Below are 24,394 nucleotides of genomic sequence, written 5' to 3' on the forward strand. Positions count from 1 at the left end.
GGAACAGTGAGGTTAAGAAACAAGGAGCTAGGTGGCAGGAAGAATCAGAGCGAAGGGAAAATCTGAGGTGGGGAGATAGAGAAATAGAGGGGGATGCGTGGGTTTTAAAAAATATTTATTTGGCGGTGCCAGATCTTAGCTGCAGCATGTGAGATCTTTAGTTGCGGCATGTGAGATCTTTAGTTGCGGCGTGTGAGATCTAGTTCCCTGACCAGGGATCATGTCAGGACCCCCTGCATTGGGAGCTCGGAGTCTTAGACCACCAGGGCAGTCCCACATGTGCCGATTCCTGTCATCAAGGCAGGAATAAGCTGACTGGGACCAGGGACTTAACTAGATGAGAGGCTGGCTCCTTCCTCAGGCAAGTGGAGATTGGAGCACGAGGATGATGTAGGGGAAACTTCTCAGAGATGGGAAGTCATGCCCCAGAAGGACTCCTCGGGTTGACTGAGCCCTGGGGGAGTGCCGGGACAGGGGCCAGCCCTGCGGAGGACTTTGGCAAAATATGTTGCAAAATGTTGTTCCACAGTCTTCACAGAACACCTTCCCTTGGGAATGCTAAAGTTTTGTAAATAGAATACAGCAGTTGTAAGTTTCCTGCCAAAATTAGGACGATTAGATTTCCCAAGAGGCAGAAGTCTTTTTTTTTTCCTTTCCTCACACTGTTCAGATGGAGAGTGTGATGGTAAAGCTTATCTTTGATTTGCCAAACCAAGCTGCTCTACTTGCCATCAATCAGATTCCATTTACTGCTGTTTACTTATCTGGATAGAATTTATGAACATGTAAGCATAATACTGTTTTCAAAAGGTTAGCTGTTATCTTCTAAATGTTTAAGATGCATCAAAATGATATAAACTCTGTAATACAAAACCAAATTCTGCAGACAACAGATGTATTTCAGACATAACAACCATATACTTATTAAATATTTACTATGCACACAATGTAGGAACTGGCTGTAGCGTGCCTCTTGTCCATAAGAAGTGAAAAGAAAAACGGTAGAATATATTGAGTTTCTGCTGTGTTCCAAACCCTCTGCTAGATCCCAGACATACATTATTGAATTTAATCCTCACAGTAACCCTCAGCAAGGCATCGTGGTTCATTTACATATGAAGAATATCAGACTGAGATAAACACCTAACTTAATCAGTATCATAAAACTAATAATTTTCCAAAGCAGGATTCAAGCTGCATCTTTTTATTCTAAGTCTAGCTTATTTTTTACTCTATCATGTTGCACCTCAACATTTTCATGAATCCTTAAACCAGGCAACACATTAAAAACTTTTCAAGTCTTCATTATAGCATTTTTTATTTAAACCTTTTTGGTGTTAACAGCGTTCCGAGCAGGACAGAGAGGGTTAGATCCAACACCAGCAAGCTGTGAAGGGGTGGCAAAGTACAAGCCAAAGTAACACCCCCTTCTGAAGCTGCTAGAGTCTGTGCCGATGGCAATGTGGTTCATAATTGCTGAGAATTTATTCCATGTCATCAAGCAGATAATTACAGTCATCTTCAAAAAGGAAGGTCAACAGCATCCATCAACACGAGCATAGTGTCGAGCTTCCTACTCAGCCTTTTCTGTTCCTTGATTTCTGTACAACGTTTAATTATTGAGGCACCTTTCAGTAAAAGGTGTAATTTGCTTGCCCTGCCCGGCTGCTTTAACCATTGCTCTTGGCTTGTGGAGTTATCCTGAACTGAGCGCTGTCCTCTTTTTATTTTTATTTATTTACTTATATGGCATGCCGGAGCTTAGTTCCCCAAACGGGGCTTGGATCTGCGCCCCCTGCCCTGGGAGTGCCGAGGCCTAACCACTGGGCCACCGGGGCAGCCCCTCTGTCTTCTTTTTAAGCCTGCTCCCCTTCCGTATTCTGCCCCTGTCCTAGCTTCTCCATTACACCGCAGCCTTCCTAAAGAGTCCTATAGCTCATGCTTGAGCCTCCCTACCTGTCACGCACAGTGGCTAGTTGTTTGAATTTAGAGTCAAGCAGGCTGGGGTCCACCACTTAATTGCTGGGTGACCAGAGGCAATTTACTTAACCCCATAGTGCCTTGGTTTCCTAATCTATAAAACATGATCATAATACTCCTAGTGGAGGCATTGCAAGTATTAAATATGATTATGCAGGAAAGCTCTATCACATTGTCTGAAACACAGTGTGTGCTCATTAAGTGGTGGTTATTAGTCTTACTTCTTGCCCTTCACATCCAATAAGTTGCCAAGTCCTGCTGATTTTACCTTAAGAGTAGTTCTTTCTCTCATTTCCATCCCTCCTGCTACTGGCCCAGTTTTCTAATCTTCAGGTCCAGATAACTTGAGCTTCTGCTTCTGCTTCTAAACCACCATCAACTATATACCATGCTTACCCAAGGGGTGTTTCTAGAGCATACATGGGACCTTGTTGCTTCCTTGCTTATTGGCCTCCAGAGGCATTCAGGATTATCTCTGAATTCTTCAAAATGTAGGGGGATTTTTGTTTAATGATTGGGGCTTTGTGACTCTTTCAGAGAGGGAAACGATTTTTTGTTTGCACTGGGTCTTCGTTGCTGCACGCGGGCTTTCTCTGGTTGTGGCGAGTGGGAGCTGCTCTTTGGAGCTTCTCCTTGTGGTGGTTTCTCTCCTTGTGGTGCACAGGCTCAGGAGTTGCGGTGCCCTGGCTTAGTTGCCATGTGGGCTTTTCCTGGACCAAGGATCAGACTGGTTTCCCCTGCATTGCACGGCAGATTTTTAACCACTGGACCACCAGGGAAGCCCTACACACTTTTTAGACTGAAGTATAATTGACTTACCACATTATGTTGGTTCCATGTGCATAGCCTAGTGATTCAGTATTTCAAAATGATCACCATAAGTCTAGTTAACATCTGCCATCATATAAAGTTATTACAATATTATTGACTGTATTCCCTATGCCGTAAGGCTTTGTGACTTTTTGATGGTATATTAATAATATTGTCCTTGTAAGTAAAGGATTATGGTCTCTTTGTGAAAACTTGCCTAATCATTCTGACATTAGCCATAAAGTTGGGGAGGAACCCAAGAGAAAGGCAAGAAACTCACAAATAGGCCTTTCCTTCTTTTTCTCTCCCCTCAAAAAGAAAGAAAATCCAATAAAGTAGTTTTCATAAAGTGAAGTTGCCATATTAATCTCAGGAAATAGAGATCAGAAAATACTGAAGCTATGAAAACATTGTAAGGATTAGAAAAATTATTAAGGGGAAACTCATAAACCAGGCGTTTAATATTGGATTCATTTCTTAGCTGGAATGCCTTCCAGGTTAATGTAATGGAGCCGAGAAGCATTAGCAGTTCCTCTTCACACCTTTACAAATCATACCCAGTTGTCAAAAAAGCAGAATGCTTCTGCTCTCAGCCCCATTACACAGACCAGAATAATAGTTTAGCAGCCAATTTCTGCTATTAACAGAACTCAAGGGGAAAAAATGACAGAAAAGCAAGCCAGGGATGGAGAAACCAATTATGATGACAAGCCTATTATTAGAGACAGGTAATGGGCAGAAAACTACATTACCATCATGTTTTTCTCGACCTGGTAATGAAGACCATGCGGGTATAGGTGTAAAGAGGCCTGCTTGTTTGGCAGCAGGTGTAGAGCATTGGTGTGAGGGGCTGGAAGGAGGGCCGAGTAAACACTGCAAGTAACAGTAGAGAAAGATGCCGTGGACTTTCCTTAGATTTGGTTAGGAGATGCTTTTGCGGACAGTTGTAATTTTTTCTGTAGAAGCAAGAGGAAACAGTCTTTGATAGAGAAAATTATGACCCTGAGGTTCTTAACCCTTTCTGGGTCACAGAAGTCAGAGAATCTGATTAGCCTATGAATCTTTTACTACCTTGAAAATACTGTTTTGACATATATGCACAATTGGAGGTACAATTTCCAGAGCCTCAAGGGCCTTTTCTTCACCCCAGATCAAGGACTTCTACTATGAAATACTGGAAATAATCCTCAGTGGACCGCTTACATAAATTCTGATGCATCCATACAATGGAATATTGTGCAGTAACTTAAAAAGAGGCAGACACCTGTTATCCTCTATATGGACCAATCTCCAAGATATTATTAGGTGAAAAATACAAAGTATAGATAGTATTCATGATGTTTTAGCTATTGTTGGTGTTAAAACACATATTTACATGCAAATATGCTGTGTCTTTGGAAGCCATGTAAAAAATGCTAACAAAGGTTGTCTTTTATGAGGGAACTGGGTAGTCAGGGGAGGTTGGGGGAACCTGGCCTTTAAATAGCTGGACATAAGCAGAATTAGGATGAAAGAAACTAAGAGAGATATCGCTTGTCTTTGCCCCAGAGGAAAAATGGCCTCCTGCACTGATCCTCAGCCTGTGGGTCATGACAGGCTGAGGATTTTAAAAAATAAATAAATTTTTAAAATAGTAAACTACAATGTTTCTAAATAATTATATTATTCAAAGTTCAAATAAAAGCTAATTATTATGAACTAAATATGTCTAAATTAGGCAAATTCAAAAATACTTCTCTGCATTCTTTCCTATTAAATAGAATCACTGAGGAGTAATAGCCCAATAAAAAAGAGTTTTTGTTTTTCTGGTTACTTTATGGAAAATTTTAGGGCTGTTATTACCTTGAAAAAGCAACTAAAGGGACAAGTATTTTCATGTTTTTTTCCTTTTATTTCTAAGTGATTTTTTGTTTCAATTTATTTGGCACAGGTGTTTATTTCAGCTTAATTTTGTAACTTTTTCATGTGATTAAATTTATTTTATTGGATTTCTTTTCAGTTACAAAGTAACAGTTGTAATGAATCAAACAATATAAACATTTAGTAAAATAAAAAATTAATCTCTTTCCAATCCACTCAAATCCCCAGAGTAACCAGTGTGAACCATGTTGTATGTAGCTTTTGGTGCCTTTGAATGTTCCAAACGAAAGCCTGCAAATGTGTACACATATATAAACTTTTTCCTGCTTTTTACAGAAATTTTTACCGCACTGTACCCATTACTCAGCAGCTTGCCTTTTTCATTTAGTACTGAGGTTTAAGGTCTTCTGTCTGGGCCTGTAGATCTAAGTCTGACCCTTGTTTCCTTACACCTGCCTGATATTCCCTGGGATGGGCACAACATGTTCGAGTCAATGTTTCCTCTAGCGATGGACATTTCAGGTTGTTTTGTTTTATTTATTTATTAATTTGCTGCTACAAAAAAATGCCATAGTGGACAGTTTCCTGCCTGGCACTGCCAGGAGTTCCCAAACATGAGGTGCCACCCTTGCTTTCTAGGTCACCTACTTACATTGCTGTTGGAGAAAAATAGCCCCCTCATGAAAAGACATAAAAAGTAAACATATGGTGTATCTAGAGAGAGACTCACACAGCATCATCAAGATGAAAACCAGGCCTCTGGCCCCACCTCCTCACTGCAGTGATGCCGTGTGCCCTCCCCACCTATCTGCACACCTCTTCTGGATGGCAGCCCGGGCCAGCACGGACAGAGAGGCAGATGCCGAGCTCGCTGACTTAGGGAGTCAGCTAGGGGAGGTCACTCAGCAGACCCGCTCCCGCCAAACAACAGTGCTGGAACACTAAGACTGCCTTGCTTCTCTGTATTGAGAAAAAAATTTTTTTCCAGAGACACATATAGTAGAATAATTACCCATGATATGAGTGCCAGTTATTAAAGAGTAGCTTTAAAATCGGAGAAGGCAATGGCACCCCACTCCAGTACTCTTGCCTGGAAAATCCCATGGACGGAGGAGCCTGTTAGGCTGCAGTCCACGGGGTCGCTAAGAGTCGGACACGACTTAGCGACTTCCCTTTCACTTTTCACTTTCATGCATTGGAGAAGGAAATGGCAACCCACTCCAGTGTTCTTGCCTAGAGAATCCCAGGGACAGGGGAGCCTGGTGGGCTGCCGTCTCTGGGGTCGCACAGAGTTGGACATGACTGAAGCGACTTAGCAGCAGCAGCAGCAGCTTTAAAATAAAGAGTAGCTTTAAATTAAATTAAATTAAAAATAAGGACCAAGAAGAGAGAAAGTGAATGTCTAGGATATTTTGAATACTTTGTATTTAAGTTTAAACCCAGCAAGTGTAAAAGAATGACCACCCTTTAATGTGATTGGTGAGACCTGCAGAATTTGGGACGGGGTTCCCTGAGGCCAGTCCTCCAAGAGCAGGCACATTTGGGAGCCCCTGTGCCCAGTCCACCGAGAGCGCTTGAGTGGCTTCTTTCTCCTTCCCTGCCCACCTTACTCACGCTCTCACTCCCGGAATGTGAAAAAGAGCGTAGGTGGTCTCCTAGCCCAGAATTTCAGATGAATTGGGGAACGATTGAAGTGATGCCACACTCAAGATTTTCTTCTCCCTCCACAGTCACCCCCTAAACTCACCAACTAAACACTTATCCTAATAACCAACAGCTTATAAGGCCCCAAAGCAGCTGTTAGAGCAGACATGCTACTTGAATGGGAGAGCACCAAGAGCGGCTATCAGTCTTAATCCTTTTCTTGAGTTTTGGTCCTTTTCCCAGGAGGAAACAGCTCTGAGAGGATGGGCCGTCACAGCCACAGTTGCAGGCTGGGGATGGTGAAGTCTGTGCCACAGCCACAGGAGGGGTCACTCCTTGGCGGTCAGCAGGTTCCAACGAGGGCTACGGAGGCACAGCAGGGGCAACAGCAGGGGAGAGAGAGACGAACAGGAAGGAGAGCTGTGCGCACGGGAAAGATAGGATATTCCTATGTTTGAATAAAATGTACGCCAGATTACATAGGGTCTTCAGATTCTTCCGCTTTAGGCAGCAGTACTCAGATGAAACGTCCAGGGAGTTCAGGTTCAGGTAATATTTGCAATAATGGGCTTTCATATCGGTGTACCTACCCCTTTTTATCCTTGAGCACTGCTGTTTTCCAAAGACCAGATGTGTATTATTCAACTTGGAGGAACTGTTAGAATATGTAAAATCCAGTTGTTGAAAGAGGGCCCTGGAGCCCTCCACTGCGCACACGCCCTTGCTCTGCCATTTCCCCTACAGCCTGCTTCCCTTCAGCCCACACCTGAAGCCCCCCTTGCTCTTCATCTCCCTTTATCAGTGGCACGCTCACCTTGTAATATAGCACACGGATCACTTTTCTATTATATTTATTGTTTGCCGTCTCCATCTCCTGCCCAAGCGTAAGCATCATGAGGGCAGAGTTCTTTGTTCTGTTCACTGACATATCCCCAGGACCTGGAACAGCGTTTGTTACGTAGCATGCACTCAATCAACACTGAATGAAAAAAAGTAAAAGAGCAAGTTACAAATGTTACCTACCCCCCAGGTTCTTGGGTTCCTTAATCAATAGAAATTGACTAGAGGCCAGACAAGAAATTTAGGCAAGGCTTTATCGGGGCCCCTCCTGTAGCAGTGGGGGAGCAAGAACAAGCGACAGCTTCCCTTGCTCACTGGCTCCCCAGGGGGGCCAAGCTGGTTCCTGATATGGAGTGAGTGATGGGTCCAGCTGGAGGAGTATATGTGTGTGTGTGTGTGTGTGTGTGTGTGTGTGTGTGTGTGTGTGTGTGTGTGTGTGTTGGTCCCTCAGTCATATCCAAACTCTTTGTGATCTCATGGACTGTAGCTTGCCAGGCTCCTCTGTCCACGGAATTCTCCAGGCAAGGATACTGGAGTGTGTGGCCATTCCCTTCTCCAGGGGATCTTCCTGACCCAGGAATTGAAGCCCGATATCCTGCATTGGCAGGCAGATTCTTTACCTTCTGAGCTGGAGGGGTAGCATAGATGTTTTCCCACCCCTTAGGCGGAATTGTGTGCAGGGGGCCTGTGCCGCACCCTGCTTTTGCTTGGGGTTCTTCAGAAGTGGCAGTTGGGTTCTTTGGTCTCTTTGTATCTTTTGTCCAGAATCTGCAGCAACCGCAAATGCATGCAGTTATTTTAGTCTCCTGTAGTTTCTTAGTTGCTTGAGGAGGGGTGTGTCCAGGTGCACGCATTGCAGCCCTGCAGCAGAGAGTCCCAGGTCCCAGCCTGTCTCACAAAGAAATAGATACCAAACGATTCTCCTTTTGTTTTTCAAAATACCTGCATAATCAGGATCTTCCTGGCGGTCGTGATTAGGACTCAGCGCTTCCACTGCCGTGGCCCAGCTTCAGTCCCTGGTCAGGGAAGATCCCACAAGCCATGTGCTGCAGCCCAGAAACTCCAAAACAACAAAAATATCTACAATGCGATATAGAAAAAAAATCTGTAGACAGATACACCAAATTTTAGATAATAATTATTACTAGAGGGATGGGATTACAGGAGATTTTCTATCATATATTTCTCAATGTTTCCCATTTTTACAATAATTATTACTTTTGAAATGAAAAATAATGCTATAACAAAATAAAGGATTAAAGAATTTGGTTAAGACCTAAAAGAGCTTTGTTTATTTTCTGGGGTTATATTGTAAGAGCCTTTTCTGAAAGTTTGACATTGTTTTGACGATGTTGAGTTGGATTTTTGAACATAGACAAGACTCGCCTCACTAATGTGCTACTAATAGGTTTCCATAGAGGGGTCATCTAATTTTTTTCCCCAGTAGCCTAATAGTAGTTGTGTTATCTAGCATGCCACCTGGGGGTCTTACGTAGGTGGTAGATAATAAACGTAAAGTAGGATTGTACTTGACGGGCCTGTCTCCCACCTCTCACTGTGAGTAGCACATGGTAGGCAGATATGAGAACAAGTGACTAGTGAGTGGGTGCAGCTCTGGTGGCAGGTCTGAGAGTGGGGTGTCCTGAGAGCTGGGTAGAAGGGAAGGCGAGTATCGGGGAGCTGAAAGGGCTCTTCTTATCCTTAGCTCAGCTTTTCATCTATCCTGAAAAGAGTTGGTCAGCAAAAGGTGCTTTATTGAACAGCAGCTTGTAACAGGCCAACCACGAATGCTTGGAGTGCATTGTTTCACAGGGAGCATCTCCCCACAGGTGAGATCCAGAGGACAGGTGCCAGATATAACTTACATTCATTCTGGCTCTTGCAGAATAAAGGCAGAAGCAGCCTCATGAGATCCCATGTGCTGTGCAGAGTATACGTATGCATCATACAGCATTTGATTTTACTTTTGCTAATCTATTTATTTTTAGATTTCTCGCCTTTTAAAAAGTTATGGTCATCTTTCCAAGCTACTAAAAAGAACATTTGCGTTAAAGAAAAAAAGACTGTTTCTTTCAGTAAAAAGGTTTGGTGGGAGAATTCCCTGGCGGTACAGCGATTAGGGCTCCATGCTGTCGCTGCTGAGGGCCCAGACTCAGTCCCTGGTCTGGGAGTGAAGATCCCACAAGCCATGCAGTGTGGCCAGAGAAAAGGGGAAAAGAAGTTTGGTGGTTACGCTTTTGTTTAAAATACCCTCCCTAAGCACATACTGCCCAGTTTTAAATGAATGAGTTAAGACGGAGGAATGCTCACTCCTTGCCCCAAAATTAAATATTTGAAGGAAGACGTCTTACCTTACTTCCAAGATAAGACGCTTTCCGTTTCATGTTAGTGAGGTGTAGTTTTACCTGACTATTCAATCCAAGACAGCGGAGCGCCCCCTCTAGGCCCTGGCGGCCCTCGGGGGAGGCTTTCTAGCACAGGCATGGGAGTGGAGGATCCGGGAGGCTTCACAGTGCGGGGAAACGGGCTCCTTGTTTCAGTTGCCCCTCATTTTCAGGGAGACACTTATAAAATGATTACACTCCCGTGAAAGATACCTTCTACATAATTGAAGATTGTCCTGGCTCTCTCTCATCAGAGAGGAAGCAAAGCCGTATAAATTATTTACAGAGCTCCAAGTTGTTTCCTTTCATGAGCCCTGATTTTGTTTTTGTCTCTGCAAACTGAGATTTTGTTTATCCGTGAATAGTTTTCCCTAGGGCATGAGAAATATGACTGTTTAATTATGAATGAGGTTTTTTTGTTTGAGTCCACAGTAACTAAAACGTGCAAAACCAACTGTTTTTCATTAGATCCCTTTCAGCTCCCCACCAGAGCAGAGCCGACAAAGGAACAAGCAGTTCAACCAGCACCCGCCAGGAAGCCCACTGTGATTCGAATTCCAGCCAAACCAGGAAAAGGTGAGCACTTCTCTGCCTCATTTATTTTTTACTCCAGGAGCTGGGGAGAAATATATGCTAATTTATCAATGTTTGCTTCTGAAATTATTTGTAATCAGCCATTTATTATTATTACTCATAGCTGAGAACATATAAAAGCAAGTTGTTTTTTCATAATTCTCTAGACAGTTAGTACGGTTAAGTTAGATTTTACTTCTCTTTAACATCCTTTTAGGCAGAGAGTTTAGAAGGAGGCTTAAACTCAGAATAAGTGTAATACCCTATGTTAGTGCCAGTATAAAGATAGAGTGGAGGAGTACTTGAAACTGATAGCAGATACAATTGTATATGTCAGTTCAGTTCAGTTCAGTCGCTCAGTCGTGTCCGACTCTTTGCAACCCCATGAATCGCAGCACGCCAGGCCTCCCTGTCCATCACCATCTCCCGGAGTTCACTCAGACTCACGTCCATCGAGTCGGTGATGCCATCCAGCCATCTCATCCTCTGTCGTCCCCTTCTCCTCCTGCCCCCAATCCCTCCCAGCGTCAGAGTCTTTTCCAATGAGTCAACTCTTCGCATGAGGTGACCAAAGTACTGGAGTTTCAGCTTTAGCATCATTCCTTCCAAAGAACACTGGAGTATATTATTCCAGTCAGCATAATCTAAATATAGCTATGAGTGGATTGTCTGAAGGGAAATAACCAAAAGTTATAAAAACGTAACAATGTATAAAAAGACTTTTAAATTAGTATAACATTACATGTTTTATAAACTTCCTTACTTGATATTTTTGGGGGGGCTGCCTTTGCGAGGTCTTAGTTCCTTAAACCAGGGATCAAACGCAGGCTCTTGGCTTGGAAGTGCAGAGCCCTAACCACTCTCACATTCTTACATGAGATTTTGGATGGGTTTTAATAAGTACAGCAAACAAAAACAAATCTGATATTATTATAAGAGAGACTCCTACAGGGCCAAGAGAAAAAGTGTGTGAGATGTATGTACACAAATGACATACAGTGGGTTCCAGGGTAATCACACACTTTCTCTGTGAGCCTCTTTCATTTCATTTCCTCTAACGCTTTTGCGTAGCCTGGAGGCATCCTTGCCTCTATCTAACGAGACCCTGCCACTGCGTTCCTGCCAACAGCAGAGCAAGTATACCAGTCCTTTGCCTGCAGCATCCCAGGGTTACGCTGTAGGCATACCCTGCAATGCTATGAAACCCCTTTAGCTTAGGGGTTTGACCTCTCTCTCTATAAAATACTACCTAGAAGAATCATATTGGTTTTAGTCTCTTGATGGTTTTATTAACGAATGGCTCTAATCCAAGTAGTGAGAAGATTGAACAGAGTTGCTATGGAAAATGAGGAGGAGAGAAAGTTAACAGTACCAAAATCTAGTGGGTTTTCACTTCGTTCAGTTCAGTTGCTCAGTCGTGTCTGACTCTTTGCAACCTCGTGGACTTTAGCACGCCAGGCCTCCCTGTCCATCCCAACTCCCTAAGTTTACTCAAACTCACGTCCATCACGTTGGTGATGCCATCAAACCATCTCATCCTCTGTCATCCCCTTCTCTTCCCACCTTCTATCTTTCCCAGCATCAGGGTCTTTTTCAGTGAGTCAGTTCTTTGCATTAGGTGGCCAAAGCATCAGTCCTTCCAATGAATATTCAGGACTGATTTCCTTTAGGATGGACTGGTTGGATCTCCTTGCAGTCCAAGGGACTCTCAGGAGTCTCCTCCAACAGCACAATTCAAAAGCATCAATTCTTCAGTCCTCAGCTTTCTTTATAGTCGAACTCTCACATCCACACATGACTACTGGAAAAACCATAGTCTTGACTAGATGGACCTTTGTTGGCAAAGTAATGTCTCTGCTTTTTAATATGCTGTCTAGATTGGCCATAACTTTTCTTCCAAGGAGCAAGCGACTTTGAATTTCATGGCTGTAGTCACCATTTGCAGTGATATTAGAGCCCCCCAAAATAAAGTCTGTCACTGTTTCCAATATTTCCCCATCTATTTGCCATGAAGTGAAGGGACCAGATGCCATGATCTTAGTTTTCTGAATGTTGAGCTTTAAGCCAACTTCTTCACTCTCCTCTTTCACTTTCATCAAGAGGCTCTTTAGTTCTTCTTCACTTTCTGACATAAGGGTGGTATCATCTGCACATCTGAGGTTATTGATATTTCTCCCAGCAATCTTGATTCCAGCTTGTGCTTCATCCAGCCCAGCATTTCTCATGATGTACTCTGCATATAAGTTAAATAAGCAGAGTGACAATATACAGCCTTGACATACTCCTTTCATGATTTGGAACCAGTCTATTATTCCATGTCCAGTTCTAACTGTTGCTTCTTGACCTGCATACAGATTTCTCAGAAGGCAGGTCAGGTGGTCTGGTATTCCCAACTCTTTAAGAATTTTCCACAGTTTGTTTGTTGATCCACACAAAGTCAAAGGCTTTAGCATAGTCAATAAAGTAGAAATAGATGTTTTTCTGGAACTCTTTTGCTTTTTCGATGATCCAGCGGATATTGGCCATTTGAACTCTGATTCCTCTGCCTTTTCTAAATCCAGCTTGAACATCTGGAAGTCCAGGGTTCACGTACTGTTGAAGCTTCGTAGGAAGTTATAAAGTAGTTTTAGGCTAAAGAACTGGTAAGGTGTTTCTTTTGACAGCATGATATAACCCACGGATATAGCCCGCTTGACAGCTCATTGGGTTGTCTGCTTGCTTGCTGTTACCTTATTATAAAGTGTTTGGGATTTTAATAAGCCGCGTGAGATATAATGATAATAAATATTGTCCAAAGCTCATGTGGCTTCAAGGAATACAACTTGTACATTGAAATGTATTCTCCTGTTGTGTCAGGGTCCCCAAAACCCCCATGTTTGGTGATTTGCTAGGAGGACTCACAGAACTTAGCATCTAGTTGTGTTGGCAGCTGCGATCTATCAGAAGGCAAAATCTGCAGAGAGGAAGGTGCATGGGGCAAAGTCTGGAAGAAACCAGGCACGAGCCTCTGGAGGTCCTCTCCTAGCTGGGACGCACAGGATGTTCCTCCATCTCCTCAGTTGTGAAATGTCAATCAAGGAAGCTCATTAGAGACTCAGTACCCAGGGGTTTTGTTGGGGGCTGTTTACATGGGCACCTCTAGAAATTTTGTTATGTACCTAAATTCCAGATTCCCAGAAGGAAAGCGGGTGTCCAGCATAAACCGTATTCTTTTATCTGTTCTGGAAATGGTGGGAACCTTCCCAAAATCCAACTTTCTAGGCCATCAAGGGCCACCTTTGTAACTCAGTCCTGTGATGTTTATTCTTTTCTATACACTGATAAATTGGGCTAGTAGTCCTGAAAGCCTGAAAAAGACATATTGAAGAAGCACCTTTATTTATTATCCTGACAAAGCTCCAGGAACTATTAGAAAGCTGAGTTCTGTACTGCTGTATGTAAGAGAACGGAAGGGCTAGTTCCTACAGAATTATTTCTATTTATATAAAAAACTAGTTCCCCAGGGACTTTCCTGGTGGTCCAGGGGTTAAGACTCTGTGCTGCCACTTCAAGGGACACTGATTTGATCCCTAGTAGGGGAACTAAGATCTTACATGCCACAAGGCATAGCCAAAAAAAAAAGAACAGTCCCCTCAAATTTTATTATTACAATTAGTAAGCAATGCATATATGCCGTGGAGGAAAAAAAAATAAGACTTGATAAGAAAAGAAACAAACAGCTTTGTGGTGCAAAACTCCTTCCTCTGAACCTGTGAGCTTCTTCCCCTGGAGACCTGTTTCTTCTGACTAAGATGTCCTTTCCCCAGATATCTGCATAGCTTCCTTCTTCACTGTTCTTTCAGGTCATTGCTCAAATGGCACTTTTCTCATTGAGGCCTCCACTGACCATGTTATTTGAAATCGAAAATCTCCACCTCCCCCACATACCCACATCAGATAATTACTATGTCCCTTCCTTCTAGTAAGCTATCTCCTCTCTACTTTCATGTTCTTACTACTCTGTACCCTTCAGTTTTTTGTCACGACAACATATCCTAAGTGATTCATTATCTCTGTGTAAGAATAAGGAAACTACAACACAGAGGGAGTCTTCAAGACGGCAGCTGAGATGGCCGGTCTCTGTATGGCGGCCCTGCCTCTCACTAAGAAGGCTTGCCTGTCTCTGTGTCACTGTTTTCCTAGTAGCTGGCCTAGGTACTTTCCTCCTTTGAGAGTGTTTCCCTGTCTGTGAATAAAACAGGAACTCATCCTCTTGCTGTAAGTTTTTCATGTGAAATGGAAGCAGACAGTGTTAATTTGAATGAGAAAAATTCCCATCTCCTTTAAATGCCTTAACCAGTAAAAGGTGGCTTCAGCCTCCTTTAGTATGTTACCATCATCCTCGCTCCAAATATTTTGCACACAGCTTTTAATTAGATGTCACAAATTAAGCCTGGTCATCTTTGTTTTCTTCTTTTTATACTAAGTTGGAACACTATCTCTGGGTTAAGGATATAACTTGGATGTAAAGATATTGCTTGTGGAAATGAGAGCAATTAAGCCCATTAATCTGGAGCTGATGAATTGGAAAGCACATTTAATTATTTGAATTGGGGGAGGGTTGGACACACCACCTATTAGGAAGCAGCAAGGCTTATTACAATGAAAATAGACTTTTGGGTTCAAAGCTGTGGTCTGACTGTTACTAGCATCGAGACCTGGATGTTTTTGTTGTTCAGTTGCTAAGTCATGTCCAACTCTTTGCTACCTCATGGATTGCAGCACGCCAGTCTTTCCTGTCCTTCACCATCCCCCGCAGTTTGCTTTAACTCTTGTCCATTGAGCCAGTGATGCCATGCAACTATCTCATCCTCTGTCATCCCCTGTTCCTCTTGCCTTCCATCTTTCCCAACATCAGGGTCTTTTCCAATGAGTTGACTTTTCACATCAGGTGGCCAAATATTGGAGCTTCAGCATCAGTACTTCCATTGAATATTCAAGTTTGATTTCCTTTAGGATTGACTGGTTTGATCACCTTGCTGTCCAAAGGACTCTCAAGAGTCTTCTCCAGCACCACAATTCCAAAGCATCAATTCTTCGGCACTCAGTCTTCTTTATAGTCCAACTCTCACATCCATACATGACTACTAGAAAAACCATAGCTTTGACTATACAGACCTTTGTGAGCAAAGTGATGCTTCGGCTTTTTAATACACTGTCTACCTTTGTCATAGCTTTTCTTCCAAGGAGCAGCTGTCTTTTGATTTCATGGCTGCAGTCACCATCCATAGTGATTTTGGATCCCAAGAAAATAAAATCTGTCATTGTTTCCATTTTCTCCCCATCTATTTGCCATGAAGTAATGGGACCAGAAGCCGTGATGTTAGTGTTTTGAATGTTGAGTTTTAAACCAGTTTTTTCACTCTCCTTTTTCCCTTTCATCAAGAGGCTCTTTAGCTCCTCTTTACTTTCTGCCTTTAGGGTGATATCATCTCTATATCTGAGGTGGTTGATATTTCTCCCGGCAATCTTGATTCCAGCTTGTGATTCATCTAGCCCAGCATTTCACATGATGTACCCTGCATATAAGTTAAATAAGCAGGGTGACAATATACAGCTTTGACGTACTCCTTTCCCAATTTTGAACCAGTCTGTTGTTTCATGTCCGGTTCTAACTGTTGCTTCTTGTCCTGCATACAGGTTTCACAGGTGGTCTGGTATTCCCATCTCCTTAAGAATTTTCCACAGTTTGTTGTGATCCACACAGTCAAAGGCTTTAGCATAGTCAATGAAACAGAAGTAGATGTTTTCTGGAACTTCTTTGCTCTTTTCTATGATCCAGCAGATATTGGAAAATTGACCTCTGGTTCCTCTGCCTTTTCCAAATTCAGCTTGTACATCTGGAAGTTCTCTGTTCGTGTACTGTTGAAGCAAGACCTGGATAGTTGATTTGTTTTCTTCTCAGCTTCAGTTTCTTCATCCGTCAAATGGATGCAGGGGTATCTAGCATAGTGCTGTCTAACATGGTAGCCAACAACCACATGTGGCTACTGAGAACTTACAGTGTGGTCCATGCAACTGCAGGACTGAACTGTTTATTTAATTTTAATTAAGATTTAAGTTCAAACTGCCATATGTGGCTACTAGCCAGTGGACTCAACAGATCTAGCACTTAGATAGATGTTGGTTAGAGAAATGCATATGAATAAAGTGCCTTAACTTAATGCCTCGTCCATAGAAAGTTCCAACAAATGCTGGCTTACTGTTGTAATTATTTAGTATCATTTTTACTCTTGATAAAACATTGCGTAAAATTAACTGATGGCTGCTAACCCATCAATTTTCAGAGATTTGTCAGGAGATCTTTCTCTTTAGCTCAGCTATCTATTCTTTTGTGTATAGACATTTTCCTAAGGAAGCAAGCTGCAGTTTTTCCATCCTGTGAAACCCTCGAAGACTAGAAATTACTGATTAATTATTGCTATTTTTCCAGGTTTACATGAAGAGGATCCACAAAGCCCACCTCCTCTCCCTACTGAAAAACCTATTGGAAACACCTTCAGCACAGTATCTGGAAAGCTTGGTAATGTTGACAGAACTAGAAACTTGGTAAGTTGTCATTATAGGTTGTCCTAAGCTACACACTAATTTTAAGTACTCAGCTGATGTCTAAATTATTTTACTATTGGTCAGATAAAACCTTTATTACAAACCATTTTCTAAGCTCCATGTACTTATTTAATATTTTAAAAATTCATATAGGATAAAAGACTTAGGCTAATTCATTGTACTTCATCATAAAATAATTTGCCCTATACCAGTATATTGTCTGCTAAAAAAATTTTTTTTTTTTTTTTTACATTTTTGGTTGTACTGGGTCTTTGTTGTGAAAACAGACTTAGTTCAGTGATCAGATTATATTTGAAATACTGGATGAATCACATCATTTTAAGATAATCATGAGCATTTGTTCATCTGAAATTTAGGAGAAAGTTATTTTTTAATTTTAAAAATAGTGCTTTAGCATGTGCTTATTAACAGATGGTGGTCAAAAGGTTAACTATACACACATTTAAAAAAAAAAATTCCAACTTCAATACCATTTTTCCATACTTTTTGAAATTCCTAGGTTATCTTTATAGTTTGTTTCAAAAGAAACCAGTTCTTAAAGTCTTTGAGCCAAATTTTCAGTTCAAATTTCATAATAGTTTTACATTGTGAATTAACTCTGCTTATTATACATGCAAACTGATCTAATCATCTAGTGAAGAGAAATTTCTTTGATGGATCCATTGAATTGAATTAGCCAATATTAAGTTAATGAGAGTTTCCTGTAGGCTGGATTAAAATTTAGTGATCACTTGCATTTCAAAGTACTTGGTAATAAATTTTTATTAAAACTGGGCCAAGAAAACCCAAAAGAGGATGATAGAGCTCCTACCATAGAGTTGTCGAATGGGGGAAATCCCATATTTCCATGGAGAAAAAGTTACTTGAGGAGGTTACTAAAGGGTAGTAGAATGGAGTGATAGGATGACAAGTAGACATACTTAGCATTCACTGAGTCATGGGCTTTATCAACCATAAAGCTCTATTAAAATATTAAGTATTATTCCATTTGGTGTTAAGCAATCCACAAAGCAACTCCAACATAGGAGAAAAAAAAAAAGAAGAAAGAAAAGTAAGTTAGAATAAACTAAACCATCTGGAGGGGGAACTTTATTCATAACTGTTTATTCCTCACATGAATAAGTTCAGCTCAGTTCAGTTCAGTCATTCAGTCGTGTCCGACTCTTTGTGACCCCATGAATCGCAGCACGCCAGGCCTCCCTGTCCATCACCCACTCCCGGAGTTCACTCAGACTCACGTCCATCGAGTCAGTGATGCCATCCAGCCATCTCATCCTCTGTTGTCCCCTTCTCCTCCTGCCCCCAATCCCTCCCAGCATCAGAGTCTTTTCCAATGAGTCAACTCTTCGCATGAGGTGGCCAAAGTACTGGAGTTGCAGCTTCAGCATCATTCCTTCCAAAGAAATCCCAGGGCTAATCTTCAGAATGGACTGGTTGGATCTCCTTGCAGTCCAAGGGACTCTCAAGAGTCTTCTCTGACACCACAGTTCAAAAGCATCAATTCTTCGGTGCTCAGCTTTCTTCACAGTCCAACTCTCACATTCATACATGACCACTGGAAAAACCATAGCCTTGACTAGACGGACCTTTGTTGGCAAAGTAATGTCTCTGCTTTTCTATATGCTACCTAGGTTGGTTATAACTTTTCTTCCAAGGAGTAAGCGTCTTTTAATTTCATGGCTGCAGTCACCATCTACAGTGATTTTGGAGACCCCCAAAATAAAGTCTGACACTGTTTCTACTGTTTCCCCATCTATTTGCCATGAAGTGATGGGACCAGATGCCATGATCTTTGTTTTCTGAATGTTGAGCTTTAAGCCAACTTCTTTACTGTCCACTTTCACTTTCATCAAGAGGCTCTTTAGTTCCTCTTCACTTTCTGCCATAAGGGTGGTGTCATCTGCATATCTGAGGTTATTGATATTTCTCCCGGCAATCTTGATTCCAGCTTGTGCTTCTTCCAGCCCAGCATTTCTCATGATGTACTCTGCGTAGAAGTTAAATAAGCAGGGTGACAATATACAGCCTTGATGTACTCCTTTTCCTATTTGGAACCAGTCTATTGTTCCATGTCCAGTTCTAACTTGCTTCTTGACCTGCATACAGATTTCTCAAGAGGCAGATGAGGTGGTCTGGTATCCCCATCCTTTGAAGAATTTTCCACAGTTTATTGTGATCCACACAATCAAAGGCTTTGGCATAGTCAATAAAGCAGAAATAGATGTTTTTCTGGAACTCTCTTGCTTTTTCCATGATCCAGCGGATGTTGGCAATTTGATCTCTCGTTCCTCTGCCTTTTCTAAAACCAGCTTGAACATCTGGAAGTTCACAGTTCACGTATTGCTGAAGCCGGGCTTGGAGAATTTTTAGCATCACTTTACTAGCGTGTGAGATGAGTGCAATTGTGCGGTAGTTTGAGCATTCTTTGGCATTGCCTTTCTTTGGAACTAGAATGAAAATTGACCTTTTCCAGTCCTGTGGCCACTGCTGAGTTTTCCAAATTTGCTCGCATATTGAATGCAGCATTTTCACAGCATCATCTTTCAGGATTTGAAATAGCTCCACTGGAATTCCATCACCTCCACTGGCTTTGTTCGTAGTGATGCTTTCTAAGGCCCACTTGACTTCACATCCCAGGATGTCTGGCTCTAGATGAGTGGTCACACCATCGTGATTATCTGGGTCGTGAAGAGAATAGCATGACAGAAATCCCGTCCGGCAGTGTTTACAGAGGGTGGGGGAGGGAGAGCTGAGAGCCCCCTGTGCTGTGCGGTAATGAATGCATATGTAATAGACATGCTGGGTCTGAAGGAAGAAGAAACAAGAAAGAGATCACAGGGTAAATGATTTGGCTGAAGTCACGCACATAGATTTCCAGAGCGAGAGATCTGTGACTGAGAAATTCCTTTTGTTTTAAGAATTACAATTACCGAGCGCATTTTAGACCAGAGGCCAGAAAGGCTTGAGGTGTAGGGAAAGCTCTCTGGAAAGAATGTTTCGCCAGTGTGATGAACCGTGTGGAGAGGGCCTTTGACAGGTAAGTCTTGTAACGAGGTGCAGAACGAAGACCCTCTACTGCTTCTCCTGCCTTAAGAGCCAGGGAATTGTCCGTCTCATGACAAGATGGCTGTCCCTGCAAAATCTCAGTCCTCACTTAAACGACAGAGGACTCCAGGGTGAGAAACATGAGGAGGCAGTGGCGCCACTCTGTCATGGGAGCACACTGTTCCGTGGAAATCCAGGGCCTCTGCCAGCCAGCGCAGGAAGAGAGTTGGGGGACGTGGCCCAGAGGGTGGAAGGCGTCCTGGCTGCAGCCCAGGAGCTCTCTGATGAGTTCAGGACGTGAGAAGTGGTATCAGTGCCTCAAGAAGAGAAGGCACATCTGCAGAGGCTGCTCAGTGATCCCAGCAGACAGGAATGAGGTTTTGGAAGAAATGTCCGTCTTTTGAAAATACAGCAAGAAAGGGGGAAGGGGACTGGAATTATTTTTAAATTGAACATAAGAAACCATCCCAAGGAAGATGAACAAAAAGATAGCATCTGTGGGGCAGTACAAATAGAGAAACCAACTTTGCCCAGAACTAAAATGCTTACCCAAACACATCAAAAGTCAAAGTTCAGGGATGTCAGAGCTAGAAAAAAACTGCTAAATGCAAGTACAGAGAAGCTCCATGCATGTGTGGAATACTGAAGAACAGGAAATCCCTAATGAATAATCTTCCAAAGGCTGTCAGCAGAAGCTGTGCGCAAGCCTGGACTTGACCAGACACTCAGACCGTGACTCCTGCAGGAACCAAGCCCCTCCTCTCAGCATGTGAAGGCTGTCCAGTGCAGCAATGCCTTTGGAATGTGCCTAACAGTCCTGGAGGATTCAAGTACACTGCCTTTTTCTGTAATTTATTTTTGCTGATAATTCAAAATTGAGAAACTAAGAAGATATTTAAGATCTCCCATAAAGATATATAAACCACCCAGAGAAAACTACGGCTAATATTTGGTAGAAGGTTAGGATTGTGTGGTATGTCTTTATTAAAGTACATCGTCTATAGTTTTCCATGTCAAATTTATGCATCTTTTTTAATCTGCCCTTAATTATTAACTAATTTTGAAGAAAAGATATGAGTTCCTACCTATCTGCTAGAGTGTTTTTCTCTTTGTTTCAATTTTAAAGGTGGCCAAAGAAGTAAATGAGTTTTTCAGGTATCATAGCAGGATTTGTTGGAAGGCATATAGGCAGTGTATTTATAAGACATGGATGATGGTTTGTAATATTGCAGGGTTTATGAGCTGGTGACTTGCCTCACCACATTAACTGAACTCATTAGTGAAACCAAGTTTTAAGGGCAAGCTTAATTTGTTTTTTACAATGAGATTATAAAACATTGAAACATATTTAGATGATCACAGTTATTAGCAATTAATCATTTGGTATTTAAGGAAAAGTTGTAAATATTCAGTGTGAATTACAAACCACAGAAGTGAGTTTTAACTCATTAGTAAGATGAGAAGGGGGAAAAGAGACCAAATTAGCCCAAAGATTATCAATCTGTAGCTGTATCTCCTTTACCAAAAAAAAAAAAAAGGAACGTCATTTTGAAGACCTAGCATTCCCCTCCCCTCAGGTGGTATTGGAAAAATATTATGTCCTGGATGTCAGTGGTCAGAGCTTAAAAAGTAGGAAAGTTGAAAAAAAGAGACTCACTTAGAATTAAAAGAATTTAGTGAGGACTTTTCCCTTAAAGAATAGAAGTTTTGGCATTAAGAGCCTTTAACTTCTCATTCAACAGATGATCTGAAAAAGTTTTCCATGTTTTATATTCATTACCCAGTCCCTGGGCAATAACATGATCAGAAAACTTATTTAATTAGCACAGTTTGAACCCCTTCTCCTAGAGAAGTCTTCCTGTTGATCTCCACACTTCCAATTTTTCTTATCTACTTTCAGACCAAACATTCCAACTCTCCCTCTCTTGTTTTTCACAACACCGCCTTTGCTCTTTCCTCCAAAAATCTTCTCAGCGCATCCAACCCCTTTGCTCTAATTGTATAGTTCAGTTCAGTTCAGTTCAGTTGCTCAGTGTGTCCGACTCTTTGTGACACTATGGACTGCAGCACACGAGGCTTCACTGTCCATCACCAACTCCTGGTGATGCCATCCAACCATCTCATCCTCTGTCATCCCTGTCTCCTCCTGCCTTCAACCTTTCCCAGCATCAGAGTCTTTTCAAACGAGTCAGTTCTACGCATCAGGTAGCCAAAGTATTGGAGTTTCAGCTTTTAGCATCAGTTTTTCCAATGAATATTCAGGACTGATTTCCTTTAGGATGGACTGGTTGGATCTCCTTGCAGTCCAAGGGACTCTCAAGAGTCTCCTCCAATAGCACAATTCAAAAGCATCAATTCTTCAGTGCTCAGCTTTCTTTATACTCCAACTCTCACATCCATACATGACTACTGGAAAAACCATAGTCTTGACTAGATGGACCTTTGTTGGCAAAGTAATGTCTCTGCTTTTTAATATGCTATCTAAATTGGCCATAACTTTTCTTCCAAGGAGCAAAGGTCTTTTAATTTCATGGCTGCAATCACCATCTGCAGTGATATTAGAGCCCCCCAAAATAAAATCTGTCACTGTTTCCATTGTTTCCCCATCTATTTGCCATGAAGTGAGGGGACCAGATGCCATGATCTTAGTTTTCTGAATGTTGAGCTTTAAGCCAACTTTTTCGCTTTTGTCTTTCACTTTCATCAAGAGGCTCTTTAGTTCTTCTTCACTCTCTGACATAAGGGTGGTATCATCTGCACATCTGAGGTTATTGATATTTCTCCTAGCAATCTTGGTTTCAGCTTGTGCTTCATCCAGCCCAGCGTTTCTCATGATATACTCTGCATATAAGTTAAATAAGCAGAGTGACAATATACAGCTTTGAGGTACTCCTTTTCCTATTTGGAACCAGTCTGTTGTTCCGTGTCCAGTTCTAACTGTTGCTTCCTGACCTGCATATAGGATTCTCAAGAGGCAGGTCAGGTGGTCTGGTATTCCCATCTCTTTCAGAATTTTCCACAATTTATTGTGATCCACACACTCAAAGGCTTTGGCATAGTCAATAAAGCAGAAATAGATGTTTTTCTGGAACTCTCTCTCTCTTTTGATGATCCAACGGATGTTGGCAGTTTGATCTCTGGTTCTTCTGCTTTCTCTAAACCCAGCTTGAACATGTGGAAGTTTGCGGTTCACGTACTATTAAAGCCTGGCTTGGAGAATTTTGAGGATTACTTTGCTAGCGTGTGAGATGAGTGCAATTGTGCGGTAGTTTGAGCATTCTTTGGCATCGCCTTTCTTTGGCATTGGAATGAAAACTGACCTTTTCCAGTCCCATGGCCTCTGCTGAGTTTTCCAAATTTGCTGGCATATTGACTGCAGCACTTTCACAGCATCATCTTTGAGGATTTGAAATATCTCAACTGGAATTCCATCACCTCCACTGGCTTTGTTCGTAGTGATGCTTCCTAAGGCCCACTTGACTTCGCATTCCAGGATTGTTGGCTCTAGGTGAGTGATCACCCCATCGTGGTTATCTGGGTTGTGAAGATCTTTTTTGTATAGTTCTCCCGTGTATTCTTGCCACCTCTTCTTAATATCTTCTGCTTCTTTTAGGTCCATACCATTTCTGTTCTTTATTGTGCTCATCTTTGCATGAAATGTTCCCTTGGTATCTCTAATTTTCTTAAAGAGATATCTAGTCTTTCCCATTCTGTTTTTTTCCTCTGTTTCTCTGCACTGATCACCGAGGAAGGCTTTCTTACATCTCCTTGCTATTCTTTGGAACTCTGCATTCAGATGTTCATATATTTCCTTTTCTCCTTTGCCTTTCACTTCTCTTCTTTTCACAGCTATTTGTAAGGCATCCTCAGACAACTATTTTGCCTTTTGCACTTCTTTTTCTTGGGGATGGTCTTAATCCCTGTCTCATGTACAGTGTCACGAACCTCATTCTATAGTTCATCAGGCACTCAATCTATCAGATCTAGGCCCTTAAATCTATTTCTCACTTCCACTGTATAATCATAAGGGATTTGATTTAGGTCATACCTGAATGGTCTAGCGGTTTTCCCTACTTTCTTCAATTTAAGTCTGAATTTGGCAATAAGGAGTTCATGATCTGAGCCACAGTCAGCTCTCAGTCTTGTTTTTGCTGACTGTAGAGAGGTTCTCCATCTTTGGCTGCAAAGAATATAATCAGTCTGATTTCGGTGTTGACCATCTGGTGATGTCCATGTGTAGAGTCTTCTCTTGTGTTGTTGGAAGAGGGTGTTTGCTATGACCAGTGCATTCTCTTGGCAGAACTCTATTAGCCTTTGTCCTGCTTCATTCTGTACTCGAAGGCCAAATTTGCCTGTTACTCCAGGTATCTCTTGACTTTCTACTTTGCATTCCAGTCCCCTGTAATGAAAAGGACATCATTTTTGGCTGTTAGTTCTAGAAGATCTTGTAAGTCTTCATAGAACCATTCATCTTCAGCTTCTTCAGCATTATTGGTTGGGGCAAAGGCTCAGATTACCGTGATATTGAATGGTTTGCCTTGGAAACGAATAGAGATCATTCTGTCGTTTTTGAGATTGCGTCCAAGTACTGCATTTTGGACTCTTCTGTTGACTATGAGGGCTGCTCCACCTCTGCTAAGGGATTCCTG

At 41.9% G+C, this 24,394-nt stretch overlaps 1 protein-coding gene across 1 annotated transcript in view; it reads left to right on the top strand.

Moving 5' to 3' along the window:
* SH3D19 (SH3 domain containing 19) overlaps positions 1-24,394 on the top strand; it is a 108,114-nt gene that overhangs the window by 60,317 nt on the left and 23,403 nt on the right. The window contains exons 9-10 of the mRNA XM_052654378.1: positions 9,987-10,094; positions 16,564-16,679. Of these exons, the coding sequence (XP_052510338.1) occupies positions 9,987-10,094; positions 16,564-16,679 (224 nt within the window). The remainder of the gene's footprint in view (positions 1-9,986; positions 10,095-16,563; positions 16,680-24,394) is intronic.

Source organism: Budorcas taxicolor, chromosome 17, assembly GCF_023091745.1.
Source record: "Budorcas taxicolor isolate Tak-1 chromosome 17, Takin1.1, whole genome shotgun sequence".
Classification (NCBI taxonomy): domain Eukaryota; kingdom Metazoa; phylum Chordata; class Mammalia; order Artiodactyla; family Bovidae; genus Budorcas; species Budorcas taxicolor.